The sequence below is a fragment of the Dendrobates tinctorius genome, unplaced genomic scaffold (genome assembly GCF_039654945.1).
Source record: "Dendrobates tinctorius isolate UK_male_01 unplaced genomic scaffold, ASM3965494v1 ptg000016l, whole genome shotgun sequence".
Taxonomy (NCBI): domain Eukaryota; kingdom Metazoa; phylum Chordata; class Amphibia; order Anura; family Dendrobatidae; genus Dendrobates; species Dendrobates tinctorius.
The window spans coordinates 80,857,964-80,873,505 of record NW_027361684.1 but is presented as its reverse complement, the minus strand read 5'-3'; the positions used below and the strand labels follow the sequence as shown (position 1 = coordinate 80,873,505).

Sequence of the window (15,542 nt, the reverse complement as noted above, 5' to 3'; positions counted from 1 at the left end):
GGACAGATCTTTATATTGTTTAAACCCAGATTATTACTGTCATACATTGTACATTTGTTTGTATAAACTAAATTTTACCTTCAAAGTCTCGCGGTCGTTCTTCACTGAATCATACAGGGTTACCTGCCCTGTACACATGGGTCCATGTATGGCATCACCACAGATAGTCTCAGAGTAATGAGGACTCAATGGTGTACTGTTACTGTGACATCCACTGTCGACAGAGTCGGCTTGCCAGCTCCTGATCCAACACATACAGATGATAAAGACAGTTAACTTTCACTTAAATTATTAAGAATTTAATGAACCACACCTGGGTATTTTTTTTATTTCACCACCAGATAGGTATCCTGTAATATGTTCCCTATGTGTAGCAAGTTACTTACTGGTCGCCGTCTTCTGCTGTTCACGGCGCCACTATGGTTTTCTTTTGCACCACGTGACCGGAAATGTGACTAAGGCCGGCTTCACACAACCGTAGAATACAGACAAGTGCTATTCGAGAAAACATCGCATAGCACTCAGACCAGTGTTAATCTATGGGGCAGCTCCCATCACCGTATTTTTTCTAGGGGGTATTCTGCGTGCGTGTAAAATCGCAGCATGCTGCAATTTTACGCGCATATCGGCAGAGTCTCGCCTACGCAAGCCTATAGGTGCGAGAAAAAAAATCGGACACCACACAGGCCATGCGAGTGCTGTCCGATGTTCACGCACCGGTGTCCTTTGAAAAGCCGTCAATTCATGTGCAGTGTACAGTAAAATCACACTGACAGGTTAGAATAGAATAGATATACACATACAGTATAGAATACATAGATATATAGATGTCAGTGACAAACACACATATATATGTATATAACACAAATATATATGTATATATATTACATAGATAGATTAAAAGCTGGTAAATCATCTGCCGGGACAGTATCTGCCGGGTTTTGTAAAATCACTGCAGGAGCCAACAGGATAGAAGAGATGGATTACATACGGTAAATACAAATAGAATTGTTAGATATATAGATATCAGTGACAAATACAATAAGTACAGTGTGTGTGCAAATTACTGTACATGTATTTAATTAATAAAAGATTATCTTTCGGAAAAAATGGCGTGGGATCCCGCGCACTTTTCTTAACCAGCAGTGGGAAAGCCAACGACTGGGGGCAGATGTTTATAGCCTGGGAAGGGGGTAATACTTATGGAGCTTCGCAGGCTATTAATATCAGCTCACAACTGTATACTTAGCCTTTACTGGCTACTAAAATGGGGGACCCAAAAAAAAATGATGTGGGGTCCCCCTATAATGAATAACCAGCAAAGGCTATGCAGACAGCTGAGGGGTGACAATAGCCTATGAAGAGGCCATGGAAACTGCCCCCTCTGGCTAAAAACATCAGCTCTCAGTCGCCCCAGAAAAGGTGCATCTCTAAGATACGCCAATTCTGGCACTTAGCCTCACTCTTCCCACTTGCCCTGTAGCAATGGCAAGTGGGGTAATAGTTGGGGGGGTAGATGTCACCTTTGTATTGTCTGGTGACATCAAGCCCCGAGGTTAGTAATGGAGAGGCATCAACTCACAGTCATATTGTAAGAAAACACATACACATCTATTCTATGTATCTCTCGCGCTCTCTCTCTCTTTATATATATAGCTGTTTTGAAGAATATTTAGTTTTAAAATGATGTGTAAATGACAGAGAATTGCTGTATGTAAAAGCTCATGTTAAAATCACACTGCAATCGGATAGCAATTGCAATGCATTCAGATGTGAGAAATCGGATTGCACTTGCATGACACTCGAATGACACTCCTGCGACTCTTGGCAGGGAGACTTGGACTGATTTTCCATATGGCAAGCGTGACGCCGGCCTAACCGGTTTGCTCCAACGTTGTCTGGGCACACCGGAAGTCACTTCTCAAGGTATGTTTATGACTTACATTTAGGGTGTGTGCACATGCTGCGGATTCTGCTGCGGATCCGCAGCGGTTTTGGCCCTGTTGCGGTGTACAGTACCATAATATCCTATGGGAAATGGAAAACGCAGTGCAGACGGTGCAGATTTTTCAGCACGGATTTGCTGCGGTTTCTAATCCGCAGAAAGAATTGACATGTCAATTCTTTCTGCGGATTCCGCTGCGGTTTACAATCTCCACCATTGTAGAGGTGATAAACCGCAGGGCAAAACCGCAGGCTAATCCGCAGATAAACCGCGGATTTTGCAAAATCCGCAGCGTGTGCACACACCCTAAGAGAGAATGTGACAACAGTGAGTTCTGGACGGTCATACCAGCGGTGACAATATGGAAGAGAGTGCTGGAGTGGAGCCGGAAGCAGTAGAAGACACACGAGGAGCATACATTTCTGAGACCACTCCATTGGTGAATTAAAAAAAACCTAGAGTGGTACTTTAAGTTATTTAAGAAGTGTAAAAATGCATGTGTAAATTATAAGCAGTGATCACTATTGCTCATTAAAAAACTCTCACGGTGCAAGCGGGGATCTCACAGAGGTCACGGCAGTTCAGCCCGGCTGGGAACGCAGCCTCAGTGACCGGAGGTAACCTCGATGACGTCTCCGCCGGTCACTGAGGCTGCGCTCGTAGTTCAGTCACCCGTGGTTCTCAGCCTGGAGAGTCGCATCTTGGCACTGTCCAGGTTGAAAACTGTTAATCCTCCAGACATGGATTACGGCATGGGACAGAATGACGGATAGGTGAGGGATATTGTTGCTTTTTTATTTTCGTTTTATTACAGGAAAACAAGGACTTCAGTGGAATAGGCATTAGGTGAGTATAACTGTGTTTGTTATTTTTAAATAAAAAAGGAAAACTGTGTTTTGATATATTTCTAATAAAATACCTTACTCTAGCTGTGTGTTTATAGGATTAGTGATGGATAGGTGTCTTATAGACGGCTCTCCATTAGTAATCCACGGACTTGATATCACCTGACAATACAAAGGTTACATCAATTCCACAAATATTAAACCCCACTTGCCACCGCTACAGGGAAAGTGGGAAGAGCCGTGCAAAGCACCAGAATTGCCACAACTAATAGATGCGCCTTTTCTGGGCAGCTGTGGGCTGCTATTTTTAGGCTGAGGGGCCAATATCCATGGCCCCTTACCAGCCTGAGGATACTAGCCCCCAGCTGTCTGCTTTAGCAAGGCTGGTTGTCAAAAATGGGGGGAACCCACGCTGTTTTTTTAAATTATTTATTTAAATAATTTTAAAAAACAGCATGGGGTCCCCTTTTTCTTTATAACCAGCCTTGTTGAAGCTGACAGCTGAGGGTTGCAGTCCCCAGCTGTGAGTTTTGCCTGGCTAGTTAAGAAATATACAGGGGAACCCACGCCATTTTTTTTTCTATTATTTATTTAAAGCGCAGGAGCCGGATAATGAATACTCTCCTCAGCCGCTCCTGCTTTCGCTGTTATTAGCGGCAGTAGGTGTCGGATGAAAGGAGCAGATGTCCCATCCGCTGACACCAGTCACCGGAAGTAAACTTTACACCTCCAATCACAGCAGAGCACTCACGCTGTCTTTTGACAGCGCTGGAACTGCGGCTCTCTGACTGACGGGGATGATTTCTCAGCCGATCACAATAGGTGTTTACCACGCTCTCATGCACATGACAGCGTGGCAAACACTGGACGTTCGGGCCCCCCCATTCAAGTGAATGGCGTCCGGGTTCGGGTTGGGATACTGTTCTGGTACCTGAACTTTTTGTAACTGTTCAGCCGAACCTGCCGGACCCTAACATCCAGGTGTCCGCCCATCTCTACTCCTGTTTCAACAAATATGAAAATGCTGAATTAGTATGGGCTGCTCAGACCTGTACACCCTCCCACATCCACTGCACTTCATTTTTGGACCGATACTTGATCTCCTGCTTCTTATACAGATCTGGCCTTAGGGGAGATAAATATTACTCTAATATTTTTGGACCCATAACCATCAGCAGGCCTCTATACTACAGGGATTTAGTGTCCTGCTGTCACAGCGCTTCATTATAGAATTATGCTTAAAATGAAGCTTCCTTAAAGCGCATGAAATCAATAATTTATCCAAGGAAAGTGAGTGGGCATCCAGAGAATGCGGATAAAACAGCGCCTCCATTACGCGTGCGCTGGAGGCCTCATGGCTCCTCTAGGGGTAATGTACATACTGTGTGCACTGTATGCAAACTTAATTGTCTATAAATACATGGTATACAAAATTGTTTCAATAGAACCATAATTCAAAATCAATGGGTGATTTTCATTAGTTGATAATCAGTAAATAGGAATTTAAAATTACTGTTGTCAGTTTCAAGTTATTTTACTGACCATTGTGAGTTTCTTTTACTTTAACAGAATGAACCAACAATTTTGTCCATCTGTGAATAATGCTGTAATAGAGCTCTCAGTGATATGTTGAACATCTGAAATCCCACAGTATAACAAGTGTTTGGGTAACACTGCAAACCTCTAGGGATGTGGGCAATGGAATAGGGAAAATGATTAACAAGTCCAAATTAATGGGAGACAGTATAGTAGGGACATTCAAATTAACCCAGAGAAGGACATTTTCTATTTTTTGGTTTGGATTTATACTAATTTCTTACGAATATCTTTTTTCTTTTTGGAGGAGCGAGCGCCATTCCTATTGTTGCCTCAGCAGTAAAGAAGCTAGAATCGGTTAGGAACCAAAATATGCAAATGTCTGTTGTTTCAAGCAGCAATACTGGTTCAGACAAACCTCTCTGAGGTGGCCTCCACTTGGTCCTCTTTTTGCTCCATCTCTAGGATCTCTTCCTCTGTATATTCCAGCTTCACCCGCTCCTCCTCCAGTTCACGCTCCACTGCTTCTAGTTGAGCTGTTGTCCGAGCCAACAGAACTGACACAGCATCCTAAGGGAGGGGATCAAAAATCACTCAGACATCCAATAAAATAGAAGACAAAAACAGGGAAAGTTAAAGGAAATCTGTCACAAGGTTTTTGCGATCCCAAATGAGAACAGCATAATGTAGGAGCAGAGACTGATTCCAACGATGTATCTCTTGTGGGTTGCTTGCTGTTGAGTTACATTGACAGAAACCCGTCCTAGAATGCTAATAGAACAGAAGCTTCCTTCATGTGTAGGAAGATCTGCTCCCACTGGATATTCTGATCTAATACTGGAGATAGCAGGGGTGCTGAGGTAAGAAGAGTCTGCTCACACTGCTGTCTATCCTGTCTATTTGATCTAACACTGGAGATACCAGGGGAGCAAAGGTAAGAAGAGGCTGCTCACACTGCTGTCTATCTTTTCTATCTGATCTAATACCGGAGATAACAGGGATGGAGAGGTAAGAAGAGGCTGCTCACACTGCTGTCCACTCTGTCTCTCTTATCTAATACCGGAGATAACAGGGATATAGAGGTAAGAAGAGGCTGCTCACACTGCTGTCCACCCTGTCTCTCTGATCTAATACCAGAGATAACAGGGATGCTGAGGTAAGAAGAGACTGCTCACACTGCTGTCCACCCTGTCTCTCTGATCTAATACCGGAGAAAATAGAGATAACAGGGATGCTGAGGTAAGAAGAGGCTGCTCACACTACTGCCAACTCTGTCTTTCTAATCTAATACTAGAGATACCAGGGATGCTGAAGTAAGAAGAGTCTGCTCACACTGCTATCATGTATTTCTGAACTAGTACTGCAGATACAATATTATCTCAGTTAGTCATGTGGCAGAAATGAAACACAGACTTGTTTATTGCTGCCAGATGAAGTTGTTTAAATTCAGTTGACAGCTCTTCTTCTTAGCAAGCCAATTCACCTACACATTTGGTTTAGCCAAACTTACATGTGTTCTCAATAGAGAGAGGAAAAAAAGCAATAGCTAGAAATGAAGGGATCAAACATCTCAAATTTCAAGATTTAGACTGTGCGCTCCCTGTATTGTTTAGGTCAGCAGGTGTTGCCTGATAAAGTATCAGGTGTGAGCAAGAAGTGGGCTCTTGGCCTATTTTTGAGTCATGATTGTTTTTGGCAAAATGGTGCCAATTTTATAATTAGTACTGTGTAGCTGGGTGCCAATACACTGAGCTGTAAAATACAGAAATAATGTCCCAGTTGAGAGCTAATCCTGTGCCAATCCTGAATGAGAGAAGTCAATGACAAATGACCAAAATGGCTTAAACAGCTTTTTACAACTCCTACACACGTGTGATCTTGGTAGAAAACTGAACTACTTGCTAATAGGCTTTACTATAGAATTCTGTATTAGGTCACTGGTCTGCCGCCCTCTCCAAGCCCAGTGACCAGTGATGAAGTGGTGACCATATCCCCAGGCCACATGGACCCGTGCCCATATCGCTGTCAGTGGTACTCACTGTTTTTGGTGGATTAGTGATTTCAGACATCTGGATGCAGTCTCCAATACGAGCACCATCATTAACCCTCTGAGGCACAGCACTGCTGTAGATCTGGACAGGATACCAATACATTTGCAGCTCTTTAGCTCCTTCATAGCCTGCCAAACTGATTTGAGCAATTCCCTGTAAATACACAACAGCATAATATTAATTTAAAGGGTTATTCTGCTAACAAGAAATTATTATATATCAAGATATCTTCAAAATGGTGGGGGTCTGACCAATGGCCAGAATGGGGTATTTTTGCCTCAATATATCCCAATAAGGTCTGAAACAAAACAAAAACACAAATTTTTTTCACGTGTGTTATGCACATAGTAAGTGACTTTTTTTGTTTTTATGCAAAATTTGTAACTTTTAGAAAAAGTGGGTGGGTTTAATGGGTGTGGATGGGCTTGATTAAAGGGGTATTCCCAACTCCAAGATCCTATCCCTATATGTAGTAGGTGTAATAATAATAATATTAGGAAATACCTCCAATTAGAAATGTGGTTTATTTTTTCTGATTCGTTATGTCTCTTTCCTCATGTGCAGGCATTGCAGGACCTTAGGTATCCATGGTTACATCCACTGATAAAGTGACAGCTACTTGCTAGTGGTTGTAACCATGGATACCTAAGGTCCTGCAATGCCTGCAGATGAGGAAAGAGACAGCGAATCAGAATAATTATACTACATTTCTAATTGGAGGTATATGCTAATATTATTATTACACCTATTACATATTGGGATAAGATCTTGAAGATGGGAATACCCCTTTAATTTACACCATAAATTATAGCAGACATCTATACTAGCTCACAACTGGTGTAAATTTCAGTTTTGGCGCACAGGATGCCAGTGTTGTGTCAAATTTAATGAGTCCTACAAATTGTATGACTGGTATAAAATGCTGCTTTAAATAAATGTTCATATTGCGTAAAAGGAGTGATACAAATTAATATACAATGATGAACAATAGCTCCACAGATCTTAGAATTTTTCGCACTAAGTCCTTCTACACCGGGATGAGGCTCCATACAGCACTCTAGAACATGATAGCGATATATACAGAAAAGGCAAAACAGGGCCAAAAAGCTCAGGTCATGAGATCTCAGCTTGAAGAGAGACAGGAATACACTACGTAAAAGCATTAATCCCAGGGATCATTCATCTGAGCGCTATGTCTCAGGCACTCATCTCCCCAGCATTATACCCACCAGCAGCTCCTCCTGTTGTTCGGGGCACACAGAACATATATAGAGCTGTAAGGAGCTCAACTTTAACACACTGGGTTGCATAGGAATATGAAACATTTCATTAAATGTCAGAGGCATTTGGAAATCCAAAGCTTTGGAGCAGTAAGAGCTTGGTGTGATGGAATCGAGAGACGGCAGATAAACTCGAATATGTCTGCAACAGAAAAAAAATGTTCCATTGTTAGCTAAAGCAGATCCTAAATATCATAACTTTATACGGGATCTGAAGGATCATTATAAATACAGTAAAAAATAAAAAAGTAAAGGATTACCAGTTGCCATATTAACAGGAATCTGTCACCAGGTCTTTGCCATCTAATCTGGGAATAACAAAATGTAGGGGAAGAGACCATGATTCCAGTGATGTGTCACTTACTGGGCTGCTTGCTGTAATTTTGATAAAATCATTATTTTATCAGCAGGAGATTATCACTAGAGGACTAGTAACCCTGCTGCCAGGTAGTAAACCTCAAAACCCACCTCCACCCCTGATTGGCAGCTTTACGCCTATGAACAGTGTACACAAAAAGCTGCACCAGGTGTGGGCGGGATTATACAGGGCTCAGCATTCAGAGAACTGATAGATCTGCAGCAGATAAACAGTGATTTTATCAAACTACACCAAGCAGTAAAGGAAGTGATGCATTAATAGAATTAGGATCTCTGGCACCACATCATGCTGATCTCAGCTGGAGAAGCAAAAACCTGGTGAAAGATTCTGTCATTCATTCTCTAAAGCCCCCGTCACACACAGCGATCTCACTAGCGAGATCGCTGCTGAGTCACAAGTTTTGTGACGCAACAGCGATCTCACCAGCGAGATCGCTGTGTGTGACACTTATCAGCAACCGGCCCCCCTGCCGGGTATCGCTGATCGTGCTCGAATGGCCTGGACATTTTTTTGATCGTTGTCTCCCGCTGGCCAGCACACATCGCTGTGTGTGGCAGGCGGGAGACGAGCGATCGGCGAGCTGGAGCCTGGTAACCAAGGTAAACATCGGGTTTCTAAGCGCCACGCTTAGAAACCCGATGTGTACGTTAGATACCAGAGCGCTGGTGCAGGGAGCTGGTAACCAAGGTAAACATCGGGTTTCTAAGCGCTGCGCGGCGCTTAGAATTCCAATGTTTACCTTGGTTACCAGCTCCCTGCACCAGCGTGCTGGTATCTTAACGTACACTGTGGGTAACTAAGCGGCGTGCGTCGCTTGTTACCCGCGTGTCGCTGTCCTGATCACTGCTGAGATCTGCCTGTTTGGCAGCTCACCAGCGATCATGTAGCAACACACCAGCGATCTTGACAAGTTCATATCGTTGTCGGGATCGCTGGTGAGTCGCTATGTGTGACGGGGCCCTAACACCCATTGATTACAATGTACATGCACAGTCATCTGATAATATCCGGGACTTGGTCACTTAAGAAAGAGGCACATGGGTCTTAAAATCCTGCCTCTCCTGCCCCAATCACAGCAAATTTACAAGTATAACTGATATGTCAGAAGATCCGTTAAATTAAGTAGACAAAAGAAATTCCTAGCGCTCAAGTTTTGCAAACTAATTTAGGCAGCAGTTTTTTTCTTGTACATGAAAAAAAAAAACTGATTTCCATAAATGTGCCAGGCCAGATTTTCTTCAGTGTTTGGTCTGTGTCAATTTTTATTACCAGTCTTTTTATCAGCATTTCACTTATGCCAAAAAAGTTAGAGGTTTCCCATGCTTCTCTCAGCAAGCAGTAAAAAAATGTCAGCACTAAAATGTAAGTAGGATACCATCAGGGCGCTGTCCAAGGTTTTCATTGACCCATAGACTTGCATTGGCGAGTTTGAGCTATGACTCAGATAAAAAAAAACAGACCTGTCTTATTTTTTTGCAGACATTTGATCCGCAAAAACACAGACATGTGAACAACCAAAGAGAGCATAACAGGAAAGTGTGGCATATGGGGCAAACACTTTTTCACACAACTGTATATTATGTATATTTGATACCATGTATTATACCTATATATATATACCATTATAGCATTCTTTTGGTTATATACCATTTTTTGGACTATAAGATGCACCAGACCATAAGATGCACCCCAAATTTTGGGGAGGAAAATACCGGAAAATAAATTTTAATGTTAAAATGGGGGTCTGTCTTACAATCTGAATTTAGCTTACTGGGATTGGGGTGGCGACGATAGAGCAGGGTCACAGGTGAAGGGGTGCTGCTGAAGGAAGTCAGCGGCGGCAAGAGTGGGGCGATGCTGCAGGCCCTGGGTTGGGAGGAGTGGGTGTCTCGGCGGTGCGAGGCTGACGGCCCTGGACTTCAATAAAATGTCAGTGGTGAGGCAGGAGCACAGTCCCCACTCTGTACATTGATTTCCCTGCGGTGGACTTCATGAAAATGGCTGCCTGAGGCAAAAGTAGAGCGCCTCAAAATTCTAGTGGAGAGGTAAAGAAGCTTGTTGATGGTTATAGGAAGCGATTGATTGCAGCTATTTATTCCAAAAGGTGTGCAACCAAATACTGTTGAAGGTGAAAACAATTTATTCTCGCCCATTTTGGGGGTTTTGTATGAACTTATATCCATCCAATTTGCCTTTTTTCTCTGTTTTTTTTCTGTTTTTCCAAAAAACACAAAGGAAAGAAACGTGTATAACAAAATGTGTGTCATCGCAATAATTTTATGGGAGAAATACTTCATTTTCTGGAACAATTACAAGGGTGCCAACACTTTCAGCCATGACTATTTATTTTTTTTATGGTGTTTTTCTTTGTTCTATATTGGGACCGCCTTATAATATTCTAGATGGGTTTGTGATTCATAGCTATTACTTTTTATTAATCGTTCATTACAGTCTTTGGATTTTAGGTTATATGGTTTGACTGGTTCTAATCAATTTCTACTTATATGGTATATATTGCTCGGTTTGGTGTTTCCAGGATTTATTTCTTGCAACCAATGTGTAAATATGACAGTAAAAGTGCAGAAACAACGGCAGTTCTGCCATAGTGTTGGAGAGAGAAGAAAGCAGAATAAGGTAATGAAATATAAAACAAAAATTCAAAACGTTGCAAAAACTGAGAAATAATTAAAAAATACGTAGTCTTTAATTATACTTACATTTTACACCCTTGTTTGACAGAGAGTCCATTAAAATTTTTAAGCTTTAAAATATGTACGAAAAGACATTCCCTTCCACAATCATACCTACAAGAAAACACATCATAAGTGGTGCTGCTTATTACAGCCAAATGGTTAAAAAAAAAAACCCCTAATATCTCCTCATACGATAAGAGGCAGATGTAGCAAGGTGACCTCATAAATAAAATAATAGTGATAAGACACAGAAAATCTATACATTGATGGAAAAACTTCACTCACACGACTCCAACTTGCACTTGAGGCTCCTCTCGTTTCTCTACCTCCTTACATCCAGAATCCTCAACATTTTCATTCCTGTATGGAGACCACAGGTAAGGTCGTAAAGTACAATTTAGGAATAATATTTTGGGGCAGAAATGCGTATACTGACTACATAAAATTCAAATAAGATAGCAAACCTTTTACATAAAGCTTCAAAAACACCGCTGTCACTTGCAAGAGAGTCATCCGATAGCCCAGCAGAGACCCCTTTGGCTTTCTCCAGACTTATTCCACAGTCTTCAGGGATGGCAATTCCTGTAAATGATACAACACACATTTATATTGGTTAAATAATTTGTCAGACAATGTGAAACTTCCATAAAAAAGCAATGTTCATTGTATATGTGTAAATCAACCTTTCTACTGTGCTCACTTACTGTGGGTCAGTTAGGTAGCCCGTATACGTGTTAAATTGACTTAATGGGACTCAACTAACAGAGCCAAAATGACTGGTTTATCAACTATTCCAAGAAAATAAGGTGATTTGAAATAAAACCTATTCTTTTGCGGACATAAAAATCAATTTTAAGTTTATATTTTTTAAAAGGTCTAAAAAATATGGTGCAGTTTTCAATTTAACCACTAGATGGCATAATATCACCAGGAATAGCACAGAGTCATGCATCAAGGCGGGTTCCCACCAATGACATCCATGGGATACTGATAAATGTTATTTGTGGGAAAATCCCAATATAATGTACTATACATATAGGCTCTTTGAAAATACAGTCTCCTGGGAGTTCAAGTCCTTCTCACAAATAGCTGATTTTGGAGATATTTGCGCTCAGCATTCCTCCTGCAGGGAAAATGTAGCAGTAAATGGAAGAATTTCACATGAATGCCCTGCCATGTAATGTAAAGAGGAGGGGAATTTCCTCTATGAAATTCATAAGCCCTAAAAAGACGTAAGGACAGTAGATGTCTTCATGATATCAGGATCCTTAACTCCTAATGCATTTAAAAGGGTTGTCCACTACTTGGACAACCCATTCTAAATTGCTATGTTTTCCCCCCAGTAAACTAATAAGACATATACTCACCTCCGGAGTCCTCGCTGTTCCGGCCGTGTAGGCACTGGCTCTCCTGGGGCCCACAAGGCATAAGATCCAGGGCAGTGGAGTCGGAGTCGTGGAGTCTGTGCTCAATTTGGTGGAGTCGGCATAACATGGACCGACTCCTAAAATATATAATAAATTGGGTACAGTAGTTCAATGCAGAATGTGCTGAATATTTTTTCATAGGAATTTGGGAAAGTTATGAAATGTCCTATAAATAACTGTTCTATTCCTGATCTAAGGCTACATTCATACACAGCGTTTTTGCTGCGTTTTTTGAGGATAAGTTTTTCAGCTGCAAAAGCAGATCAGCTTTTTAAAAAACCGCATCACCTGAAAGGTTTTTGAGCTCATAGGCTAGTTTCACACTAGCGTTCTCGGGCACAGCGCAGGGCCGCCACTTAGCTCCGCCCCCGGCCGCGCCCCTCCAGTCAGCTCCTCCCAGGATCGCATGACGCTGCACGCGATCAGCGTACCGTATATTTAGCGTTGGGTACGCTGACCGTGCACGCGTTTTTGTGCGCTGGGCACAGCGCCAAAAGCGAAGCGCCAGCAAAATCATACCGGCGCACGACCAGCGCACGGTCAGCGTACCCAACGCTAAATATACGGTACGCTGATCGCATGCACCTATGAAAACTCACTTGAATGCTGCAGTGCTCCCGTCCTGCACCGGCTCCAGACTGCAGGGGGCAATCTCCCCTCCTCTGTCCTGTCTTCTGCCGTCTTCACCAGAGAGAGGAGGGGGAGGGGTGCCTGCCCTGTACAGGATCCAATTCCTGGGCCCCGAGCTGGAGAAAGTTGTGCACACGCTGCAGCTGGCAATAAGAGATAGTCTGCAAGAGGGACATGCTGGAAATCTGATTGGAAAAGTGAGGAAATTGGTTATTGCCGCCAGAACCCTAAAATTGATTCCATCTTGAAGAGACGTGCTGGGAAAGGGGCAATTGTCGATCAAGCCACTCGGTGGGGCAGCACTTATTTAATGATCGAGCGATTGCTTGAACTAAAACCGTTTCTTATAGATATGGCGAACCCTCAGGTAACCCTAAATGAAAGTCAAAGGACAAAGGTGGCTGAATTGAAGGAATTGCTTAATCACCCATTTACCGTGACTAAAAATTTACAAGCTGAGGATTTAACTCCTGGCATTTTCATAAGGGAGTGGAAGAACTTGCTATTTTGCCTGTCCCAAAGAGGAGATGGCATTTCTGCTTCAATGAAACGGAGAGACACAGCTATTGGAAAATAACATTTTTCTGGCAGCTGTTTATGTGGACCCAAGTCATCGTATACTGCTTGATGATCAACAGCTTACTAAAGAAAAAGAAGCTCTGACCGAGGTAGCAGTTATGATGAGTGGCCTACAGGAGGACTGCCAGGCGCAAGAGGACTTGGGTCCTTACAGGGCTACTGCTGCCATATCTTCATCCTCATCAGATGAGGAGTTTGATTTTCACAAGTATTTGGATGACATGGAGCAGGCAAAGCGTTGCCGCAAGGAAAAAGATTTCACTCCATCTCCTATAGCAAGCAGATTGACCATATTTCAGCAAAATGTTTCACTTGCTCTCAAAGAAATAGAAAAATACAACCGTTCATCAAAACGGACTGTGAATGAGGCAATTCCTTTATTCCCGAAAATTGTAAGCAATGTTGCCCATGTGGTTACGGCTTTGCCTCCAACTCTGATGGAGGCAATTCTATTTCTTAGAACAAATTCATAGACTGCACAAATGTTCTTTAGTATGTTTTTGTTGAAAACATTTTTTTTGCCACCTACATAGTGATATATATATATATATATATATATATATATATATAGAGATATATATATATATATATATATATATATATATATACCGTATTTTTCGCTTTATAAGACGCTCCGGATTATAAGACGCACCACAATTTTTGAGGAGAAAAATAAGAAAAAAATATTTTTTAATAAAATGGTGGTGCCTCTTATAATCCTTGCATCTTATTGCTTACCGGGGTTGGTGGCTGCGGTGTAGAGGGATCCCAGGCTCGCTGCTGGAGGAGGCAGGCGTGGAGTGATGCTGCAGGCCGCATTCAGGGATGAGGGGGGGCTCCGATGTGTGCTGTTGCTGCTGCAGAGTCTTGTGCTGGTGTCAGGTTTCTCCACTTGTCCGGCGGTTGGAAGCCGGTGCTGCGGGTGCTCCGGGTGCGGCGTTGTGTGCCCATCGATGCCCGGGGCTCTGCCGACATTGTTCGACAGACCAGAGCCCCAGCATTTCCTCGGTTCCCTGTATATGTGCGCTGAAGTGCCGGTAAAAAAAAAATGGCCGCCGGCGCGTGCGCAGATGGGATCTCGGGACCAGTTCTCGAGAGATGAGATCTGAAATCTCATCTCTCGAGAGCTGGATCCCGAGATCCCATCTGCGCACGCGCGGCGGCCATTTTTTTGCAGGCACCACCGCGCGCACACAGGGAACCCAGGGAAAATGGCCGCCGGCGCGTGCGCAGATGGGATCTCGGGACCCACCTCTCGAGAGATGAGATTTCAAATCTCATCTCTCGAGAACTGGGTCCCGAGATCCCATCTGCGCACGCGCCGGCGGCCATCTTTTTACCGGCACACAGGGAACTGAGGAAATGCCGGGGCTCTGGCCTGTCGCTCAATGTTGGCAGAGCCCCGGGCATCGACGGGCACACAACGCGGCACCGGACACACCCGCAGCAGCGGCCAGCAACCGCCGGACGCCCCCGATCACAGCCTAGGTAAGGCATGTCCGCTTTGTAAGACGCACCCCTGTTTTCCCCCCAAATTTTTGGGGGAAAAAAGTGCGTCTTACAAAGCGGAAAATACGGTGTATATATATATATATACACACACACACACACATATATACATACAATATATATATATGTAATCGATAGTACATAGTGTATTACATATTTACAATTTATTACAGTTTATTGTGTTCTAAAGTTGTATTCCAATAAATATATATTATGTTCTATCTAAGTATCTTGATTATTGTATCATAAAAATAATTAAATGTCTGATGTTCACATTGTACTACAATAAATTTTTCACTTAAATATAAGCAATATATGTGGGAGTCGGAGTAAGGGAAATTGAGGAGTCGGAGCCGCTGTCCCGACCGGGAGTTTACTTTCCCGCACGGCACTGAGCCGTCACGCACCCCCAATGCACCAACCCCTTCCATTCCTTGCCCTCCCAGAGAGACCCACCGCAGCCCCTCACTGATAAATCCCAGCAATGACGTCGCTGGGCTGCTCTATGCGCAAAGGACCTGTGATGAGGTCACAGGAGGGGAGGAGTCAGGGGTCACATGATCAAGGGCCTCAGTGTATGCAGGACTCTGTTGTGCTGGATGTCATGGTGCTGGATGAGGGGAAGTTTATGTGTGGGGTCAGGAGGGGTTTACAGGGTGGATGTAGCA

At 43.1% G+C, this 15,542-nt stretch overlaps 1 protein-coding gene across 4 annotated transcripts in view; it reads right to left on the bottom strand.

Annotated features, from left to right (window-relative positions):
• WWC3 (WWC family member 3) overlaps nucleotides 1-15,542 on the bottom strand; it is a 272,451-nt gene that overhangs the window by 14,816 nt on the left and 242,093 nt on the right. For all 4 annotated transcript variants that reach the window (XM_073565989.1, XM_073565991.1, XM_073565992.1 and 1 more), the window contains exons 12-18: nucleotides 11,194-11,311; nucleotides 11,015-11,089; nucleotides 10,754-10,840; nucleotides 7,607-7,799; nucleotides 6,366-6,530; nucleotides 4,745-4,896; nucleotides 79-241 (exon numbers count right to left, since the gene is read on the bottom strand). In XM_073565989.1, the coding sequence (XP_073422090.1) occupies nucleotides 79-241; nucleotides 4,745-4,896; nucleotides 6,366-6,530; nucleotides 7,607-7,799; nucleotides 10,754-10,840; nucleotides 11,015-11,089; nucleotides 11,194-11,311 (953 nt within the window). The remainder of the gene's footprint in view (nucleotides 1-78; nucleotides 242-4,744; nucleotides 4,897-6,365; nucleotides 6,531-7,606; nucleotides 7,800-10,753; nucleotides 10,841-11,014; nucleotides 11,090-11,193; nucleotides 11,312-15,542) is intronic.